This window comes from Nyctereutes procyonoides, unplaced genomic scaffold, assembly GCF_905146905.1.
Source record: "Nyctereutes procyonoides isolate TBG_1078 unplaced genomic scaffold, NYPRO_anot_genome, whole genome shotgun sequence".
NCBI classification, from domain to species: Eukaryota; Metazoa; Chordata; class Mammalia; order Carnivora; family Canidae; genus Nyctereutes; species Nyctereutes procyonoides.
Genome location: NW_026575042.1, coordinates 27,860,350 through 27,883,653, shown reverse-complemented (window position 1 = coordinate 27,883,653; position 23,304 = coordinate 27,860,350). Strand labels below are relative to the sequence as shown.

Sequence of the window (23,304 nt, the reverse complement as noted above, 5' to 3'; positions counted from 1 at the left end):
TTTGCTTAGGGACTATGAGATCCCCTTGAGCACCAGCAGGAAGTCCCACTTCTTTGAATGGAAAAATCATTATTTCAGAGGTAAAACCATTCATTATGGAATTAGCTTCTTTTCAATCTAAATAAAATATTATACTAGGCTGGAGGGGAAGCAGAGAACCACATAAACTTTTTCTTCTTCACGAAAAAGGTCTTGATGAAAACTTCTCAGTGATCCTCCTGTAACCTCAAACAACCCAACCACCACATCCCTTGAGCCCAGAGAGTACTAATTAAAGTAGCCATATCTGGAGAATGAGAAGCAAGTCTTTCCAGAAAGCACTGACCTTTAGCCCTGGCATGCCTCGTCTTCCTCTTGGCCCCTACAAGTAGAAGGGAAGCAGAGACCTTAGAGAAGGAAACAAGCCAATTTCACCCCAGCCTACCTCTCTCCTCCACAAAAGCAGCTGAAATACAACCCCATGAGTGGTTGTACTTACCTGAGGACCAACATTTCCAGGTACTCCCTGAGGCCCATCAAAACTAGAACTTCCCTGAAAAGGAAGAAAAGAAGTAAAGGGAATATAAGTTTAGATGTCTACACCCTTCTGTACTTACTCTTCATACATGGGCTCTCCAATACAGAAGCGACTAGCCACATGTGGCTATCAATTTCAAATTCATTAAAATTAAATTAAATTAAAAATTCATCTTCTCGGTTACACTATACACATTTCAAGTGTTCAGTAACAACATGTGACTAGTGGCTACCATATTAGACAACACAGATATAAGATATATAATCTCAGAAAGTTCTATTGGTCAGCACTTCTCTAGAAGCAAATGGATTAATTCTGGTGTTTTAAAATAACCATGTTGTAGGCATCTTTCCCCCAAGATTGTTCTTGTGACAACTCTTTGGGGTTCATCATGCTGGGAAAGTAGTCAGACATATTCCCCAATAGCCTGTGCTTAATACTTAAAAAATATTGGCGCTTTACTTTTTACCCATCATATAGGGTGCAGAGTGGCAGACAGAAACAGAAGGTAGAAGAGTGTGTCTCTGCACATCTGCAGTGACCAATATACACAGATGATGGTGGAGGGAGAGGTTATACACAGTTAGGATGAGGAAACCCTCTTAGTGCTCTTACTTCTTTAAGGTCAGAAATGAAAAAATGAGTGGTGTCCAGAGAAAGAACGAGTCCATCTTGCAGGAGAAACAGAAATCACCTTGGATCCCAAGTAGGGATATTTTAGATACTCAGTAAAATCACATGCTAACTCAGTAAGAACACATAAACAGGGAAAGAATGTAAAATGTAGAAATGAAAACATTTGTGCAAAGCTGTTCTTCCAATTGTTATTTATAATACATTAAATTCCAAAACAATATAAATATTCCACAATATGAGAGATATGTTGATTATATGAAATCCACGTTTCTGTATTGACTATGGCTGTTTTTGTGCTGCAAGGACAGATATATTGATTAAATAATGGAGAAATGCTTATTGAAATAGTATGCAGCCATTAAAAATTATGTTTATCAAAAGCTTATGAAGGAGAAAAAATATGTTATAAATTCTTTTCAAGTGTGTTAAATTCTCTGAAAGAATAATTCATCCCAAATATGGAGAAAGACAAAATGATGTTTCCTCATTTCCCTATACTGTACTAGGACATTTTTTAATAAGCCCATACGATCCTTTTCTGACTTTCTCAGGGAGAGTAGCTTCACCATCACCAAGTTAGGAAAGTTTCATAAACTGATTTTTTCTTGACTACTGAAACTATAAATTTTTTCTCTACATTTTACTTTTCTGTATTCCCAAGTATCTATGTGCTGTTGTTTTTTTTTTTTAAAGACTTATTTATTTGATAGAGAAAAGGGGCAGAGGGAGAAAGAGAATCCTGAAGCAGACTTCCCAACGAGCATGGAGCCTGACATGGGGCTGGATCCCAGGACCCCGAAATCATGATCTGTGCCAAAATCAAGAATTGGACGCTTAACCAACTGAGCCAGTCAGGTGCCCCAGTAGTGTTATTTTAACAAGGGGAATTCTTTTAAAATATGGTAGACTGTATGAAAAAGGAGGTTTCATGCAAGGCACCCTCACAATTGGTCTATATATAAAAAAAATTCCTTCTTAAAATGTTTATCATTTTTTTCATTTCAATAAGTAGGCAGTTTTTAGCAGCCAGCATAGCAAAGAAATCATCTGGGCAGATGTTGGAATCATTGAGTGTTTGAAGATTGTCAGGAAATAAGAATTTTACAGTCTCAGAGTATCATTGCCAGATTCCTTGATCATTACAAAGAAAAGTATGTTTATGATGGATAAATCTAGTGAACTCCATCTTTATCAGGTGACCAAATTAATGTACCTGTAACAAGACAGCTAGACAACTGATTCAGAAGGATGCTGTCTTACTTAATCTCCTGCCAAAAATGTTTAACCTGACTCTAGGCATGAGGAAACAATCAGACAAATCCTGAAGGATGTTTAGCAAAATAACTGGTTGGGAATGTCAATGTCACAGAAACAGATAACTGGATAACAGCTGTGACTAAAGGACACTATTGAGTCAAGGCAACTAAATATGCCACATGCTCTTTGACTGGGTCTCAGAACAACAACAATAAAAAATAGCCATGAAGGGCCTCATTGGCATAAATGTGGAAATCTGAATATGAATTGCATATTAGAAAATAATTTTGCTGGGCAGCCCCAGTGGCCCAGCGGTTTAGCGCCACCTTCATCCCGGGGTGTGATCCAGGAGACCCGGGATCGAGTCCCACATCAGGCTCCCTGCATGGAGCCTGCTTCTCCCTCTGCCTATGTCTCTGCCTCTCTCTCTCTCTCTCTCTCTCTCTCTGTGTGTGTGTGTGTGTCTGTCATGAATGAATAAATAAAATCTTTTAAAAAAAGATTTTTGCACTACATTAATTTTTTTTAGTGTGATCACTATATTACTTCTAGATAAGAGAGTGTACTTGTTCTTGAAAGTTACTTATTGAATATTTGGAAGAGAAATGTCATAAGACCTCCAAATAACCCTCAAATGATTTGGACTCTTGCTAAAAACAAATTTTGTAATCTGATCTTTTCACTTAATATTACATCATAAATGTTTTTCTTGTAATGAAATAGTCTTGTAAACTATTTTTCATGACTTAGTAATATTTGATTGGGTGCCATTGTTGATGTAAACAATCCCTTATCATTGGACATTCAAGCAGCGTGGTGATTTAAAATCTAATAATCTAATCTTCATCCTTGGGGCAAATTTTTTTGTGGTCCATAATTAGCTTCTAGGTAAAGTTCTAGAACTGGAAAGACTGGATTAAAGGACACATATACCTTAATCTGTGGCAGACACAATTGGGGGCTACACAACACTCTTGCCTCTTTCTTTCTTGCTAAGAAAATCTGTTTCATTTGGGACAACATGCCCAGCTCCACAGGATGAATTATGATGGGTCTAAACCAATCATGGAAATCTCACCTCCTCTGTCAGACACTTGCCTTCTCTGGGTCTCTCAAAATGGGTTAAGGGCAGGTAGGGAGCACAGGACCCAGCCAATGAACCAAATGATCCAAAAAGAGAATATTGCTGGCAGTGCCCTGATGGGAGGAAAGTTCCTTTCTTTCTGGCATTTTATGCAACAGCAAAGACAAAATACTTGGGCTGCTAAATCCAGGCACCACACTGAACATGGCACCATGGAAGAAAGGGGCTGAGTCCCTGATGACATGCCTAGCCTTTGATGACATCACTGAGCTAGTGTACCAAACCCCGAATTACCTTTCCCCAGATTGTCAAAAATATGTTTATTAGCTTAACACTGCCAGTCAGGCTTTCTGTCACTTGTATGTTAAAAAATACAAACAACAAGTAGCAGTCCCAGCTGATGTGTGTTGCCAATTTGCCTTCAAAAAGGGTTGTATTGGTTTTCCTTCTCAGAAGTGGAAAAGCATGATGGGTTTTCCATCCCTTCCCCAATACCAGCTGTATAATAAAGCTTTTAGGTTTCGTTGAAAAGATTGCTTCATTTAGGGGACTGTCTCCATCCAATTTGCAACACAGAATCTGCTCCTTGGTTCAATTCAGAAAGGAATGCAGGTATCCTTCCTTTTTAAAAGTATGTATTCAAACCAACATTAGTACCAGGTTTCACTAACCAAAAGAAATTCAAGGAGGATTTTCACTTTTACGGAAAAGAGTGAAAAGTAAAAGTGCTGAACACAGCGCTCAGCATGGGTTTTGCACTGAGCCTTCACAGAGGCAGCGTGCACCTCATGAAGCAAGAGGCCCCGCCAAGCTTCTTCCCTGGGGCCACACTCAGCATCTCAGCATCCAGCCACCATAGCTTTGAACTCTGAGCATCCGTGCATCTCAATTCATGTTGTGCATCCCTTAGCAAGATGTGTCCTAAGGTATAAGGGAAGCCGAAGGGAAGTTATTTTGGGGGTCTGGGAACACTTGAAAATGTTTCCATAGAAATTAATGGTAATTGCTGCTTCTCTGAATACTTGATTTCAGAGAATGGTTTCATAGGAGTGCCAAGGAAACCTGTACCGAGGAAAGACTGACCCCTAAAGGTTTATTTTATAATGGCGCTTAAGCTAGAATTTCATTCAGCATCCCCAGCATCAGGTTTATGTCATTTGGTGAGAGTGACTTTTATTCCCTAAGTCTAGTCAGAGAATTAGCACCCTTCTTTGAGCTCAGCATGGGAATGGAAACCACGTGAAACACAAGTTCAGTATGACATGGCACCACTTCAGAGGGTCACAATTTTTGTTTGCACACACAATTCGGAGATCTGAAGTTCCAAGTTAACCCTTAGCTATAAAGTCAGCAATGGAGACCTCAGAAAACCAGGAGCAGGAGCTTCTCCCCATGGCTGAGGTTCTGTGATGCACAGAGTACTGGAGCACCTGTCTAGAGGCCTGAGTTCCTTCCCAGCTGTAAAACCATGAGGAAACCATGGAAACAAAGCTCAACTCATAAACTTTCCTCCCATGACAACCACTAACTCATGGAAACTTTGAAATGGTTTCTCTAACCTTCCCACCTTGCAGATGAAGAAACCAAAGCCCAAATGAGTTAAGGGGTGCTGCCCTGCTGTTCTCTTAGCTCAACCCCATAACTGATTGAGTGGCTGTTTACAGGCCTTTCTGATCTCAATTCATCCAAGAGAACCTTCTCAATGGAGTTCATCCAAAATAACTGTAATTAACAACAGGATGAGAAATTCTTGTAGTAAGGATTATGGTTTTCTTGCATAGCTACGCAAAAATGATCCTGTTACAAACTGGATTCTGCTCAGGACCTGGACATATATAAAATGAATGGAACAAGCCACAATCCAGGAAGAGAATTAACATCCTAAATTTTTGTCAAAGGAGGCAAATTGGAGTTCAAAGCAAAAAGAAGTTGCTTTACAGTTGTAAACATTTTGTTGTGCAGACCTTGTTCCTGGAAATTGAGAATGATGAGATATGAGGACTGAGGCACTGGGTTACTTTAGTCATATTTCAGTCATGCATTTTAATGACTAGGACATTTAAAAAAATCTAAATATGACTTCCAACCAGTTAGTGGCATCTGCAAAGTTAACAGATCTTTTACCTTTGGTGATGCCTTCTGTCATGACATTTCCAGTCTTCCAGACTAGACAAGGATCTTATCTTTAAAAATGGCTAGTAGTTGGGGCACCTGGGTGGCTCAGTGGTTGAATGTCTGCCTTCGACTCAGGGCATGATCTTGGGGTCCTGGGATTGAGTCTCGCATCAGGGTCTCCGTGGGGAGCCTGCTTCTCCCTCTGCCTATGTCTCTGCCTCTGTGTGTGTGTGTGTGTGTGTGATGAATAAATAAATAAATCTTTTAAAAAATGGCTAGTACTAAATTCACATCAATCAACATTGGCTATGGTAGAAAGCAAGTAAGCGGTGCAATGGCCTGATCAGCTTTTAAATCAAGACATCATTATGAAATTGGAGAATTTTTAAACTGAAAAGATTTTAGCATCACTGAGCCTGATGCTTTCATTTTGAAGATGAAGAAACCAAGGACAAAAGAGATAAAGTAATGCATATTCCTAGTGTGGGAAATGAGTTTTTTTCCAGAAGAAAAAGAAACCACGAGACAAGGATTTGAGGATGAGGATATAAGTAGAGATTAGCATTCAGAGGTCTTGTCTCCATGGGCAGTGGAATCCCACAGCTTTACTCTCTGGTTTTCTATTTGATGCAACCAAAATGCTCAAGCCTTCTTCACCAGCTAACATCTTTCCCAAATGTATCAGCATCCCCAAATGAACAGAGATCATCTTACCTGGTGTCCACGCCTTCCTTTTTCTCCCTTAGGGCCTTGAATGTAACTATCTGCTCCAGGATTCCCCTGAGAAAAGAAAAGTTTGCTTACCTCAAGTAGATGGGAAAGATGGGAAGAGAAATTACAGGAAGTATTTAAAAAAAAAAAAAAAGGCACCAACCAAGGAGGACCTTTTCTAATTGTCTGGGCCTGCTCAGAAATCCTAAATACCCAATGCAATTAAAGCTGCAAACTCTTTAAGAACCCAAATGTTCTATAAAATGAGTTTTCTCACAAATCTCTTATTTGTTGCAAGGCTAAGATAGGTGGAACAGATACCTCATTAATGAATAATTAACTGCCATCCTTGTGTCAAAGCAAACTGTTTATAAGTCCCTGGGTTAAAGCAGCTGAAATCCTTCAACCAGCACTCACAGGGTCTCCCCTTAACCCAGGCTCTCCGCGCTCTCCAGGCCATCCAGGTGGTCCCGGCAAGCCCTTAAATCACAGAGGAAAATAAAGTGTCACTTTAAAAGATCATCTATTGCCTAAAGGAAAGAAAACATTAAGAGGCAAAATGAGAATCACATTAGAAGAGCAATTTAGTACTTGAACTTTAAGGCATTTGCTGCCAAATAGGTGAGGCTGAGATGCAGAAAAGAGCATATTGGAAATCTGTGATATATGTGGCCTTTTGTGTGCATTACCTCACTGAACCCTCATAACTCAGGAATTACATATTGCATGCAAGAAACCTAAGGCTCAGGGAAGTTGGACCCAGTTCTCCCTGCCACCAAATCCCTGATCTTTCTACTTTTCCCTGATACTCCTACCCAGAAACACACATCAGAAGAAGGCTTTCCCTACCACAGACATGGGCAGCACTGGTACAGCAAGATCTCATGAAAAAGAGCAAAAGAGAGAAAAATACTTCTGGAGTTCCTACTATAGAAAGAGAACCAGCAAGGTGATGCAACTTGCCATAAGACTATGGCATGATTAGCAAATTGCCTCTTTTAAAACCTGCTGTTAATGGTACCCCCTCTGTGAAGTAGTTCCTACAGAACCATAGAGTTGGAGAAAGCCCCTACCCCAGAAACCTTCCTCAAATTGTATTATTTGCCTGTTTCTAGAGGGTATATGCCACACTCCGAGCATGATGAAGTGGGACCCATCTCTGGGATCTGGTTCTCAGATACACAGGGAATGGAATGTTCTCTAGGCTCAAAAAAAAAAAAAGCCACTTTTTATTGTTACTGATAACTCCTGCTTAACCTCTTTCCTGGCCTGATATAATGATAAAAGGTAAGTTAGTTAATTCTAAATTCCAACTTGCTATCCAATTTACTACCAGGCAAATTTCTTATTGGGCCATTATGGAGATTAAATGGAATACAGAGGCTAGCATTTGGTTCTTATTATGACATGCCCAACTTCTAAGTGTTTTACTAGATAGATTCTACAGGTAGGAAGTCCTTAACATGTGTTTATTGAATTTAACTAAATTCGATGGAAACAGGTCTCTCCAGTCTTGAAAAAAGTGTGGTGTTCCTCCACCTTCTCCAAAATCTAGTCCCCAAATTGCAGCTTATCAATTAAACCTCCCTCAATAAATAACCATTTCTTATGACTCTTTGTTTTATCTGATCAGGAAACCAATCCACATATTGGGGTAAAAGCTTTGCTCTAATTCCATAAGGGGCAAAAAAACATAACCCCACCCTTTATCTAATCCAGTCAATCAACAGAAACTGATGATATTGGTTCTGAGATGGATCCTTCTGGCTGGATTCCATACTTAGTAATGTCTGCCATGGGCATGGGAAAGGAGAGCTGTAGTACATACACCATACACCTTCCTTCCCTTACATAGAAATATAATTACCAGCACAAGGCAATGAATAATCCTGTCAAGCAGGTAGTACAAATAATGTATGTGGGAAGGATATAGAGAAGGGAGAGAGCACTACAGACTCATACAATCAAGGAGGGCATCCTGAGGAGGAAAGAGTAAAGCTGGAAATTGGGCAGAAGGTGATGGAGGCAGGGAAAAGTTGCTCAAGGATGGGGTACTTAGCACAAGCTAAGACACAGAGAGGGTATGCACAAGGAATCCTCAAGGCACAGTGAGTAGTAGTCTGAGAGAAACACAGTTCTGGACTGAGAATAATGAAGGATGTGGCTGAGAGACCTATGGTATTAGAATGAATCATTGGTGACAGGGAGCCTTGCAAAGCCCATGAGGTAGGGCATGGCGATTATAGCTCCAAAGGCTAAGGAAGCCAGTTTACATCACTCATTTCACTAGCTGCACAGAAGGGTCTTAACTAAAAAGATTGCAAAGAGCTAATATTTATTGCCCTTTAACTCCCAATCTAGAACTTAAACCGCCAGAGGATTCTTTCCCAGAACTTAAAAATAGACTGTCAAGGTCAGTTTGTGCAATAGGAATATGAGAGAAAAATATCCTCACACTTTACCCGATTTCCCCTATTTCCTTTTTCTCCAGATGACCCTGGGGCTCCACGATTACCCTAGAAAAAGAAAAATAAATATTCAAAGAAGCTTTGTGTATCAAGTCACACCAGAAACTTTTTTCACATAGTTTCACATTCCAGCCAAGAGCTTTACTATTCGACTTGTATGTGACAGATTAGATGCCTGAACAATCTTTTTTTGACAAACAATATAAAATTCCAGATAACAAAGTTTAAAATACTCCATAAATGTTCATGAGCTGATAAAGAACAAGAGAAATCCTTAGAGCTCAGAGTAAAGAGAAAGCAGAAATCCAGAGAAGTAACAGCCATTGGCTCTCCTCAGGACTTCTGATCACTCTGTGACTGCAGTGTGAAAATCCAAAAGCTCATCATTTATTTTAAAGGGATCTCAGGACGAAGTGCCACCAAGTATGTGACATAGGCAAATAATCTCAATGCAGGCATTAGTGACTTCTCACAGATGAAATTTATTTAAAAATGAGTTTAAGATAAAAGTCACCACATATGTGAGGGAGATGCGATGAGGGAAAAGCCAGTAGGAATAACAGGCAACAAAATCAGACTTGTATTGCCTACAACTATTGGAATTATCATATGAAGAATATAAAATAAGTATATTTCATATACTTAAATAGGTTAAAAAATGAGTAAAATAATAAGCAACTGTCAAAAAAGAGACCAAGCAGAATTGAGAAAGAATCAAATAGAACTTCTTAAAGTGAAAATCAGAATAATCAAAATGAAAAATTGACAGGTTAAATGGTATATTAAACAAAAGTGACATAAGGATTAGTGAACTTGAAACTGAAGGACGGGGATCCCTGGGTGGCGCAGCGGTTTCGCGCCTGCCTTTGGCCCAGGGCGCGATCCTGGAGACCCGGGATCGAATCCCACGTCGGGCTCCCGGTGCATGGAGCCTGCTTCTCCCTCTGCCTGTGTCTCTGCCTCTCTCTTTCTCTCTCTCTCTCTCTGTGACTATCATAAATAAATAAAAATTAAAAATATATATTTAAAAAAAAGAAAGAAACTGAAGGAAGTACTCCAAATGCAGCAGAGAAAGACAAACAAAAATATGAAAGAGAAGTTAAAAGACATTGAGGATAGCATAAGGTCTCATAAATTTCTAATTAGACTTCCATAAAGAGATACTAAAGAAAATAGGAAGGATAAACATTTCAAAACGAGAATTAGCTAAGGAGTTTCCAAAACTGACAGAAGGCACAAATGCTCAAATTCAAAAGCCTAACAAGCCCCAAGCAGGATAAATAAAAAGAAACCCACACCTGGACACATCATATTGAAACTGCAGAACACTAGAAAGAAATGGAAACTTTTAAAGCATCATATATTTTGTTAAGATTGCTGACAAAGCAACAACAATGAGTTTGATGGATAACTTCTTAGCAGCAATAATGAGAGGCAGAAGATAACTGAAGCCAGAAGACTACAAAATTCCATTTTCTAAGTGCTGAAAGAAAATCATTATTTCCCTGAGAACTATTTTTCAAGAAAAAATGGTAAAATAGATTTTCAGAGAAACAAAAACCAAGGGTGTTTATAACCTTCATTAAAGTAAATTCTAAAAGTTGTACCTGAGGCAAAAGAAACAGGATCTTTCATGTTCTTTTGAAGGCATCAACAAATATGAGGGTAAAGCTGGATAAGCAATGACTAAGTAAAATGATAACTGTAACAGTATCTTATTGATAGCAAAAACATATGGGAATAAAATACTGAACAATAACATGTGATTATGGGAGGTTCTCAATTGGAGCTAAGTTTCTAGGGTCCTCAGGATGCCTGGGTGGCTCAGCGGTTGAGCATCTGCCTTTGGCCCAGGGTATAATCCTGGAGTCTCGGGATCAAGTCCCACATCAGGCTCCCTGCATAGAGCCTGCTTCTCTCTCTGCCTATGTCTCTGCCTCTCTCTCTTCATGTCTCTCATGAATAAACAAATAAAATCTTTAAAAAAAAATAAGTTTCTAGGGTCCTTATATTCTGAGGATAAGGGTAAATAACAGATTAACTTTAGATACTGTTGAGTACACATGCTAACATTTCTAGACCATATCATGGAAAGTATAGAGAGCATAAATGCCAAGCTTGTAGAGGGAGAAACATAGAAAGGGGAAACTTTCTATACCTGTTCCCCAAGCAAGCCATCAACACCTTCATCACCAGGGCTTCCCTGTGGAGCAAAGGAGGATGAAACCATTAGAGAAAAGAGGACCAGGTGTACGTGCTTATTGCTTTGATATTAATTTCCTTGCTAATATTTGCCTTAGTTGGAAGAAAAATCTAGACCTTCTGAAATGACATTTATATACTGCATTCATATGTTAAGAAACAATGATCATTTTCATTCCCAAAATAGTCACTAGCATTTTACACTGTTTTTTCCTGACAGTTTTAGGCTCCAAAGAAAAGAAAAAAGAAATTCAAATTTCAAATAGATAGACTTCTTTTTCAACTTTTGCACTGGGAACAGGTTGTAGCTCTTCCACAAGACTGAATGAGACATTTCCCACTGATTGTCTGCATGCTATAGATGGTCCTTTTGTCACTGGCTTTTTTAAATTTAATTTTAAATTAATTTTTTTAATTTGTCATTGGCAAATATGTCTGAATTAATTTGCATAATGGAAACTCAGAAGATCTCAGATTAAGGAGGACTTACATGGGAGTGTATCCACATGTATGTACTTGGGGAGAGTTAATGATAAAACTTAACAGAAAACCTGAAGCTAACTGGATAAGAGTAAAAACTGGCAGCTGCAGAGTGACATCTCGTCAACTATTCCATCCTTTTCAACTCATGGGCTGTTCATTTTGCCAACTATCTCAGAATGACAGTTAACATATTTATTATAGGGGTGCCTGGGTGCTCAGTTGGTTAAGGGTCTGCCTTCAGCTCAGGTCATGATCCCCCGCCCAGGGTCCTACCCCACGTCGAGCTCCCTGATCAGTTGGGAGTCTGTTTCTCCCACTGCCTCTCCCCCTGCTCATCCTCCCTGCCCCCCTCTCTCTCCTTCTTGTTCTCTCTCAAATAAATAAAAATAAAAATCTTTTTAAAAATCATATTTATTATAAAACGTCTTTTGAAGGAGAAAAAAAGTCCAGAGTTTCTCAAGCCAAATAAAATGCATATTACATGTGTGGTATAGTTGATTTACTCCTACTATCTGTACAAGGAAATCAAGTTTCAGGCACTTTTTTTAACCCAAAGGACAGCTGAGTTAGTCCATGAAAATAAGTACACCAAACTCCTGGACTAAAATTATGTGATATATTTACCACAGGCCAATATATATAAGGGTGAATCAGTGGTACCAGGAGACATGAGTAAAGAAGCTCTATCAGCCCTTGTCTGTCTTGTTCATCACTTTGTAGCCACTCCCATGGATAATGTGGGGAACAGAGTGGGTGCCTATGAAAATATTTTTTGAGTGCATGAATGAGCGAATGGGTACTTTGCTTCTGGATCCAAATGTAGAGTCATTCCCTTATTGTGCCAGCTGCTTTCATACCTTATCCCGGCATCCATCTCCCAGTTGATACTCACCTTGACCAGACTCTCCCTACTACACCTTGGATCCAGGATCAACTCTTTCAGAGCCTCATATGTTAAATATGGTGGTTAAGTTATTATAGATAATTGTAAATTTTCATATATATCCCTGCTTTTAACCATTCATTAGCATGGCAGTTTGGCTAGTAATATCATCTGACAAAAAGTTTTTGTCAAAAAGTTTTAAGTGTCACTTTGCTGAAGCAAAGGAAAAGCAAGTGGACTCAGTACTATTCCCAAAAGAAATTGCTCTCCAGTTTAAGAGGAGGAAGGAAGGTCACCTACCTTCTCTCCTGAAAATCCTCTTGTTCCCTAAAGATAGGAAGAAATAAGAAGAATTGAGTTTGAATCAGATTTTTAAAACTGTTTCACTTAGGACATGATATATTCCTGAATTTCAAGAAAATGCAATTAGGAGACCAAAATGAAGATTTCTTCTCCAGTGACTATAATGGACATCACAGCACTCTGATTACTACCACTCCCCTTTGCCTGTGACTTGAAGAAATTCATATCAGTAATTCCTCACATAGTAGGGGCAAGCAGGAAGTGGCAATGACCTGCAACTTATTAAGAGAATAATAATTTTTTTTCCAAAAAAAGTGAGAATACAATGTTTAAGCAGCATGAGAAGGCTTTCAGGAACAATAGGACAAATTAACTGAAAAAGTGACTTGTTAGAATGTACAGTATATGATCACTACAGTCAGAAAAACTCCCTATAGGGGTCGGAAATTGTAGAGAAAATCTTCTGGCTTTATTAAGGGAGATTCTCTAATCCTGGAATGTTAAGAGGCACTTATGGAAGCCACTAAAAAAGGGGCCCCACCCATTATTTCTTTAGACTTTAAAATTTCAGTATTCTCAAATCCCCTTCCAACTGCCAGCACTAGGACTTTGCCAGAGGGCTTTTTCTGGTACTGGAGCCTGTCCATATGCAATGCAGGTCAGAAGTGCTGGAGAATTAATATCCACTGGGAGCAGCTTGCAAATAATGCCTGATAGGATGTGGTGTATAAATATCCCAGCTCTCTCCCTCCTTGGGTGGGACAACATTGGGGTACATGTTCAACACTGGCTCATACAGTTCCTCAGTGGGATTAGGCTCCATCTACCCACAGTAGTAATCTAATTGATATCATAACCTTTATAGGCCACCTTCCTTCCTTAACTTATCTCTCATCTTGCTAGTATTTACTGAGATCCCCTCAGTATTTGCATTGATTCCTTTTCTCGGGCTCTATTTCTGGGAACCCCTCAGTCTGAGAAAGAGCTAAGACACTATGTTGAAGTCAGATTTTCCTCAAACTCAAGGAACAAAACAGGGACAGGGAAAGAACTCCACAGCTGGAGGTCTATACTCACCTTTGGTCCTCTCACACCTGGGCATCCTTCCTCACCTCGGGGTCCAGGAAGGCCTTGGGGGCCTCTTTCTCCCTATGGAATAAAGACACACATGGAAACAGTCAAGCAACTATCTCCATCATCACCCAACCGATTCAAACCAGCAATAATGAATGACTAAAATATGACATTGTCCTTACAATTACTTCTATAACCTTAAAGACCTGATAAGATCACCTACAAGATGATCAGAATGTTCATCCGTCAACTGCCCATAGTGACATCCCCAAATCATACAAATCTGAATTATCTATATTTTTGATCAATTCATTCAAGCCACATGAGCAAAACTTCACTATTCAAACAAAATGGAAGATCTGTCTGAACATTTCCTTCTGGCAGCTAGAATTGGACAAGATTTCCTTGTGGTTCTGCAAAGAATCAGCCATTATTTAGCTCTTTCTCTTCTAGGTGAAATCCTGCCCATTCCTAAGGTATAGATCATATGTTACCTCTTCTTCTGAGAAGATTTTTCTGTTATGTTGTGTGCTATTACCTGTTTCTGTGTCATATTGTTTCCTGCTATTTTGAGAGCTTTTAGGGGACAAGGACACTGTTTCATTTATCTCTGGGTTTCCAGCCTTAAGTACAGTATCTGGCACATAGTAGATACCCAATAAGGATTTGCAGAATGATTTCCTAAATTATATTAGTGAATATAACCTTTTGATCTAGGTATTGGATAGGGAAGGGAATGGTAAATAGCATGCCTTTGCCAAAATGATTAAATATAAATTAGAAATTACTGTATATCCCATGAGCTTTCATCAAGAGGGTTTATAAATGTAATCTCCCTTTGATTTAATGAGGTTGAATGACTTAACTACATAAGCTTGCCTGGGATAGTAAAAGAGAATGCTGTAAAGCAAGAAGCACTTTGAATCAAAAATGAAAGGACCCAGGTTCAAGTCTTAGTTCTGCCTCCAACTTGCCTTGTGAACTTACATAAGCACATGACTCTATGAACTACAATTTCCTCCATTTATAAAATGTGGATCTTGGTAATATTGATGCTAACCATTCAATACAAATGCATGAGAATCTGTACTGAAAGTACTTCATGAGCGCCTGAGTGGCGCAATCAGTTAAGTGTCTGACTCTTGGTTTTGGCTCAGGTCATGATCCCAGGGTCAGGAGATCAAGTCCTGTGTCAGGCTCTGTGCTCAGTGTGGGAATCTACTTAGAATTCTTTTCTTCTTCCTCTGCACTTCCCCTACTCATGCGCACACATTTCTCTCTCCCTCTCTCTCTCTCAAATAAATTCTTTAAAAAAGAAAGAAAGAAGCACTTCCTTTCTTCCCTACTTGTAGGTGATCTACAAGTCACACAGATTGAACAAATGAGGTGCTTTATACTTAAACAGCAAGAGATAATGAGAAAAGCACAGGTTCTGGCATCAAACTGACAGGGGTTTGGGCACATCTCCAACCTTCTGTCTTTGACCTTATAAGACCTCTGAGTTTTGAATTCCACATTTATAAAATGAAAGTATTAGCACATATCAGTATGACTGTCATGAAGATGAAATGTCATAATGCGTACAAAATGCTGAATGCAAAGCCTCACACAGCAGATGCCAAGTAAATGTCTATTTTCCCCCTTCTTTCTTGTCTATCTGCATTTTTAAGTCCAATGTGTGGTGTTTGAGTTTCATCTGAAATTTTAATTTTAATATATCTCCTTACCATATTGTACTATACAGTGTTATCAATCATGAATAATTGTTGCCTTCATTAGGAAGTAGTTGCTATATACAAAATAAATGTCCCTAACAAAGGTACACAAAGGGAAAATTCTTAGTTTATTTTTAATCAAACAAAACACTCTTAGGATGGTTATTATCAAAAACAAAAAGAAAAAGAAACAAGTGTTGATGAGGATGTGAAGAAATTGGAATCTTTATGCTCTTTTGGTGAGAATGTCAGAGTTCAGCTGATGTGGAAAACATACTGTAGTTTCCCCCGCCCAAAAAAAAAAAAAACTAAAAATAGAATTACCATATAACCTATCAATTCCACTTCTGGGCATATACCTCAAAGAATTGGAAACTGAGTCTTGAAGAGACATTTCCATACACATATTCATGGCAGCATTATTCACGACAGCCATAAGGTGGAGGCACCCAAGTGTCCATTAACAGATAAATTGATAAAGAAAAAGAGTCCTATACCTACAATAGAATACTATTCAGCCTCAAAAAGGAAGGAGATTCTGATATGCTACAATATGGATGAATCTTAAGGATACTATACTAAATGAAATAAGCTAAAAATACAAATACTGCATGATCCTACTTAATAAGGACCTAGAGTAGTCAAATTCATAGAGACAGGAAGTAGAATGGTGGTTGGCAGAGGCTGGGGTGAGGGGGTCATTGGGAGTTAGTATTTAATGGAGATGGGTTCCAATTTTGCAAGACAAAAAGCATTCTGGAGATGGACGGTGGTGGTGGTTGCACAGCAATAGGAGTGTACTTAACACCACTGACGTATATACTCTTGAAAATGGTTAAGATGGTAAATTTTATTTTATATGTATTTTGCCACAACTAAAAATTTAAAAGAAAATTGTGAAGAAAAAGAAAAAAAAAACTCACTCTTATGACTTCTATTCCCAGTTTCTAAAGTTTCAGTTGTTATACATACATAGTATGAGTTTTCCCAAAATTACTCCTTGGAAAAAAGGTTATTCTTAAACTTGAGTTTTCACAAAGATTCTCATATTTCAGAGTATTCTCTCCATTGCTTAACTTTGAACAGCATAGTGTTGACACTCAGTGAATGTTAATATGAGATTATTTATGGATCCTTACGGATGTCACTGACCAGATCAGTTAAAAAAGAAAAAAAAAGGAGGTAAAGAAATATAACAGAGGTAATTTATTTGTCATATTTGACAGTGAGACCTTACAATTTCAAATGTTAGATGCTATGCAGATAAGATTTTTAAAAATCACTTTTAAAAGTAATAGAATTCATGAATACACTGTGAAGACCATAAAAAATATTCTCACAAGAAAAATGAGGTAATGAGTTTTTGAAGCTAAAGATTAATTTTTAATGACAGACTTAAAAAGTAGTTTATCTTAGAGATGCCTGGGTGGCTCTATTAGTTAAGCATCTGACTCTTGACTTCGGCTCAGGTCATGATCTCGGGGTTCTGAGCTGAGCATGGAGCCTGCTTAAGATTCTCTCTCTCCCTCTCCCTTTACCCTTCCTCCTGCTCTCTCTCTCTCTCTCTCTCTCTCTCTCTTGCTCTCTCTCTCTCTCACATCCACAGAAATGGCTTATCTTAAACAACTTAGACAGAAGTAAACACAATATATTCTATAAAACCAGGTAAGGTGTCTCCAAAACAGAGGCTCCAGTAATGCTGGGAAAACTGATATAGAAATTCCATGGGAAGAATTTTTAATAAAATTATTTGATATTATATGAGAAGAGAAAAAAGAATTTCTTGGTGTATAATTTTACATAATGAAAGACTCTAAAATGTTTGTGTGTAACTAAATTAAGTAGTATAAGTAGACAACCCTCAAAGTTTATATATTCTAATCGGGGAAAAACATTTTTTAGGATGTTCTCATGAGAAAACGGAAATCATCTTATAATTGGTATATATGTCAAATTGTTTTTGAAGATGCAATTTGGGTGTACTGTGTTTTTCATTCATATACTAAGCTCCATCCATTTAAAAATTGGTCTCCCATTTGTCCACAATAGTGGCTTAAAACTATCAATTATAGCCATGATTTATGGAAAGAATAACATGATCAAAAATTGTTCAAACCCGGGCAGCCCCGGTGGCTCAGCGGTTTAGCACCGCCTTAGGCCCAGGGTGTGATCCTGGAGACCTTGGGATCGAGTCCCACATCAGGCTCCCTGCGTGGAGCCTGCTTCTCCCTCTGCCTGTGTATCTGCTTCTCTCTCCTCTCTGTGTATTCTCATGAATAAATAAATAAAATCTTTTAAAAAAAAAGTTGTTCAAATCCTACGCTGGTTCAAGTTATTTTTGAGAAATGAGAATAATAACAATAATATTCTTATTTTGTAGATGAAATGAAGAACTATATATAAAATGTTTAGCCACACATCTGACATATATGAAGTTCTCAACAAATGTTAACTAGTTTTGTTACTACTGGAGTTACATAACTATTTGGGGGGAAACTAGATAATCTGACTCATTTGATACATAAGATTTTGATATGTAACCAATACATATTTAAACTACCATCTCATACTAGATACATTTTGAAAACATATAGAATTCATGAGTCTGACAGATTGTCTTTCCCAAAGATGGCCACAACAAAATCTCAATGCTCCTCTGGATATGACCTTGCCACTCGCCCATGGAGAGGAAGGTTCTAATCCCCACCCTGCCTGCCTTGAATCTGATCTGGAGCTAGTGACTTATGTGTACACAATACAATGTGGCAGACGTGTGACTTCTGAGGCTCCCTCAGAAGGCTTGAGCTTCAGCTTTGGTCTCTTGGAATGCTCCCTCTCAGGATGGACCCTCCCTGGTGGGTGCTCCCTCTCCGACCCAGCTGCCATCCCCGTCTCTGGACTACCATGGCCCATCCTCTGCTATCCCAACCAAGCTCCAGAGCATGAGAAAGGAAGTCATCTCTGCAGAGGGTCCTCCAGCCACCTCATCAGCCCTTAGGAACCTAGCAGAGAGCCACCTGCAGCATTTCCCTTTTTAGCTTCCCCACCCCAGAGTCCATGGATGTGATAAATGATTGTTGTTTTACACCACCAAGGTTTTCGCTGGGGTGGGGGGTGGTTGGGGAAAGAGGAGTAATAGATAACAGGAACAATAAATTAGCTCTTTGTCATTATATACTTTCTATTTGAACCTACAAATTATAGCCCCAGTCTGAAGCCTGCCATCTGCAGAGAGATAGATGTCTCAGCCATTGAGCAGACCAATCTGACCTGCCTTGGGGGGAAACAACATGAAAAGTCATTCAGAGGACAACATATTTTGAAGTCACCTTCTCTAATGAGAAGTGCAGTAAAAAGAAAATGACACCTGCTAGAGTCATACACACAACATATGGCTATTGAGCACTTGCAATGTGTCTAGTCCAAACTGAGATTGCTGTAGGTGTAAGATACACACAGGATATCAAAGACAGTATATTTTAAAAAGATACCATCAATTTTTATACTAATTACATGTTGAAATAACTATATTTTAGATACACTTGGTTAAATAAAATATATTAAGATTAATTTCACCTAGTTCTTTTTATTGTCTTTAGGATGCCTACTATGAAATTTTAAATTATATAAAATAATATATATCACTCACATTATATTCCTAGCTCTGTCCTAGACAGTCTTTATAAACCATTTTGGTTTTAGGATGTTAAGACAGCAGAGAAGGACAAAACTCTTATTGTAGCAGACAAGGGCTTGTTTATCATATTTGTCTGAAATCTATCCTAATAAGTTGGTTGGACCCTCCATTATTTTCTTTGATTTTGCCAGGCTCATTGAACCACAGGGCAAGCAGACAAAAAATAAAATAAAAAATAAAATAAAATAAAATAAAACAACACTTAAAGGATATTTTAAAACATCAGAAAAATGGAAAGAATATTTTCACCATACCAGAACAAAATAGCAAAACTCCACAGCCCACATTTCCGAATGTATCTCTGACATCTAAGATTATAATTACTGAAGCAAAATAAAAAGAGAAAAGAGGAACGATTCTCCCGCAAATATAATCAAAGAAATGAATTGATTTATATAGGTCCCAACAGCTGCATTTCTTTTTCTAATTTCTGCTGATTTTCCAAGTTCCACCAGCCTATATATACAGAACAGTAAAACAATGCACAACTCTACGGGGGCAATGAGAACATTAATGCTTGGATATCTCAGGAGTTTGAAAATTGTGGTGGTCCAAGGACCCCTCAGGTCCCCAAGACCCTTTGGCAGGGGGTGCTCAGAAAATTAAAACTACTTTCCCAATTATATGACGATGCTATTATCTTTTCTTACTCCTATTCTCTCCCAAGTGTACGGCAGAGTTTTTAAGAAACTATAAAGCAAGTGACAACACAAGAAACTGAACACAGAAGCAGACATATGAATCCAGCTGTCTATTATAAGCCAGATATTAAAAACACATAAAACAATTCCACTCTTCTGACTCATCTATTTCATTTTAGAAAATATATTTTTCATAAAGGAATATGTCATTTTTTAAAAGATCTTATTTATTTATTCATGAAAGACATAGAGAGAGAGGCAGAAACATAGGCAGAGGGAGAGGTAGGCTCCCTGCAGGAAGCCTGATACAGGACCTGATCCCAGGAGCTGATCACCAATGGAACTGAAGGCAGATGCTTAACCACTGAGCCACCCAGGTGCCCCAGGAATATGTCATTTATAAAAAGGGCTTGTTCTTGTTATTTGGGAGTAAGATGAATAAATAATTTAAAATTCTTTCCATTTTGGGGTTCCTGGGTGGTTCAATTGGTGGAATGCCTGACTCTTGATTTTGGCTCAGGTCATGATCTCAGAGTCATGAGATAGAGCATGGTGTTAAGCTCTGCACTGGGCATGGAGCCTGCTTGGGATTCTCTCTTTCTCCCTCTGCCCCTCTCTCCCCCATGCTGTCTCTCTCAATCTCTATCAAAAGTAAAATTCAATTAAATAAAATTCTTTCTGTTTTAATTTCTAACACAGAAAATATCAATAGAAAGTGTATCAGCAGAAGCTTTTCGAGGTCTTCAATAATAGAGAGTGTAAAGGTATCCTGAGACCAAAAGTTTGAGAACCAGAGGTGTATGCATATCAACTTTAAAATAGACACTTGTGGCAAAGTGGTTTTCCACAATTTAAAATTAATTAAAAACTATGACATTTAAAAATCCTTTTGATATTATACGATGTAATAAAGATGGGGCCTGCCACATTCTAGCCCCTTAGCTAACAATTTTCTCTATAATATACATTTTTCTCCATAGCTAATCATATGATGGCTACCTTTCCTGTGCTCAGGGATATATGCAAACTTTTGGTGGGTAACTGTAGCTCTATCACCTTTCTGGCTGCTCAGGAAGGCATCTGGGTGATCTTGTTACAAGAATGGCCTTGGTTCTCTTCAATTTATCTTGTTAAATTACTTACAAGCATAGCTACCTCATTAGTAGTAACAAATTACCTATAATTCAACTCACAACAATTACTATTATATACATAGTCATTAGACACAGACCACATTTCAGTTATCTCAGATTCAGATTAAAATGACCATCCTTTATCATTAAACACCTTTTAGAGACTACCTTTACAAAATTTATCCACCTAACATTTGTTACAATAAACAGTTATTTTCATATAGATGTTTTAAGTCAATTTTAAATGGCACAGATGAGAAAAATTTTCAGGACTGAAGTACAGTTAAGTATTTCTAATATTTGACCCACTTTACCATATTCCTTTAAAGAAAAAAAATAAGAGTCAGTACTTACATGTCCACCTTCTTCACCAGGATAACCAGGTAATCCATCAGTACCCTTCTCTCCCTGAGAAAAAAAGAAATAACTTGGATTCTAAATTCTTTTCTCAAATCTACATGGAATAAAAACTGTTATTGATATCTCACCAGTATGAGATAAAGCCCCAAATTGAGCTCTGTGCTCAGTTAAGCTTGAGATTCCCTTTCTCTCTCTCCTTCTCTGTCCCTCCCCATCCATGTTCTCGCTCTCTAAAAAATAATAATAATAATAATAATAATAATAATAATAATTTTAAAATAAATAAATTTACTAATAGATACCTTTGTCTCACTGAGTTGACATTTTATTCAGAATTGACTAAGTGTTGAGCATAATGTGTAGGGACGTGTAGAAGCAAATATTTTTGGCCTGTCTTAAAGTAAAAACTTAAATACCTGTTTGTCTTAATAGTTGGCATGTCAGCCTATTTTTATTTTTCTAAAATACCATCTTAAACCATTCTAATCTGAAAATCCAAACCAAAATTTGTTTCTAGTTAAATGTTTAAGGTACACCGTTACTCCTAATGTGGCCTTTGACCTTGTTTTTTTTTTTAAACATCAGTAAGCAAAGGTGTTACCGTCCATGCTACTTATGAGAAATGGTTGTTTATTTTTGTATGACTCAGCTGTTTAGTCTCTTCCAATCTCTCTCTCTCTCTTTCTCTTTCTATTTCTTCTTAGATAACCAAACACACAAAGCATTTCCTCTCAGGGAAGTTTGGCTTGCCATTTATAGCCAGATGTGTTTATTTAATTTAAAAATGGTCAATAAGATATGGGAGCCATATTCTCTCTGGGATCAACAAAGACACGAACATCAATATAATCAACCACTGAATTCTTGCAGACAGAAAGAGCAGAGAATTCAATTATTCAAAACATTCCCATCTTTGGCCTTTGAGGCAGAATCCTTGAGTTATAAAACAACATGTCAAGAGGTTCCCAAGCTTGATTTCCTGATTCTCCAGTCATTTAAGAACAATGCAAGGGGGGAAATCTAGTGCTAAGGCATAACTACAATTTTTCTCAAAAAGTCATATACTTTATACTGTTCTAAATCAAGACTGATCTGCAAAGTCAGTAAGAGCTCATTCCAACAACATCGCAGAAAACCTTACAAAGAGAGAAAGTAAAAAGATGGGCAAAGCCAATGGGCTTGATTCAACCTTACATGAGGATTTGTGGTAATCCCACCATCATAAAGGGTGTGAAGGGTATTCTTCATGTCCCTGGATAACTGAGGATGATTTTTAATGAGATTTATTCTTCCTTAAAAGTGGGACATTGCTTCACCATGGAGTTAGCAGAGAGATGCAACCAATGAACCAGAGATGCACCAGTGAACCAATGATTATATCTTTCCTCAGACTTTAACGCTATAGAAGAGAATGTCAGCTCAGAGGAGAAAAGGCACTGACCACTATAAAGAAAGAAGATGCTGCACAGTGAACATTTTATAGACAAGTGAAAACTTTTGTGCAGTAGTAGAGTCTGTGAAATTGTCAAATAAATGTAAGGAGACAGCATAATATAATGGAAAGAATGTGAGCTTTGGAGTCAGGTAGACATGAGGGCTTAAATCCCAAAATGCTTCTTCATACCTGTATGACTCTGGGAAAGCAACGTTCCCTCTCTAAGCCTCTATTGACCACCTGTAAGATAGCATTTGCCTCAAAGGTTTGTTAAGAGGGTAGAATTAGCAAAGGTGTGTTAAAGACAGAACATGGGGCTTCGTTTGTAGTGGGTGCTGAAAGGCCCTATCTCTCCCCCACCATCTGCATCCAACAAATTCTCACCTTGTTCCCAGGGTTCCCGCCATCACCCTGGTACCCATCTTCTCCAAAACACTTCATATATATATTGCAGCATCTTCTTTCCACAATTGTGTCCTGAAAAAGAGAATTCAGGTAATATGGAGTTTTTTTCATCTGTATTAACCTATGTCACATTACACATTGAAGAGACAAAATTCCCCCTGGGTTTTTGAAATCATTAGAATGAA

The 23,304-nt window shown here is 38.2% G+C and overlaps 1 protein-coding gene across 1 annotated transcript in view; it reads right to left on the bottom strand.

Moving 5' to 3' along the window:
• LOC129507006 (collagen alpha-4(VI) chain-like) overlaps nt 1-23,304 on the bottom strand; it is a 91,788-nt gene that overhangs the window by 43,899 nt on the left and 24,585 nt on the right. Inside the window, exons 11-20 of the mRNA XM_055321101.1 lie at nt 23,099-23,191; nt 21,274-21,327; nt 13,737-13,808; nt 12,657-12,683; nt 10,947-10,991; nt 8,783-8,836; nt 6,738-6,800; nt 6,324-6,389; nt 479-532; nt 326-361 (exon numbers count right to left, since the gene is read on the bottom strand). Of these exons, the coding sequence (XP_055177076.1) occupies nt 326-361; nt 479-532; nt 6,324-6,389; nt 6,738-6,800; nt 8,783-8,836; nt 10,947-10,991; nt 12,657-12,683; nt 13,737-13,808; nt 21,274-21,327; nt 23,099-23,191 (564 nt within the window). The remainder of the gene's footprint in view (nt 1-325; nt 362-478; nt 533-6,323; nt 6,390-6,737; nt 6,801-8,782; nt 8,837-10,946; nt 10,992-12,656; nt 12,684-13,736; nt 13,809-21,273; nt 21,328-23,098; nt 23,192-23,304) is intronic.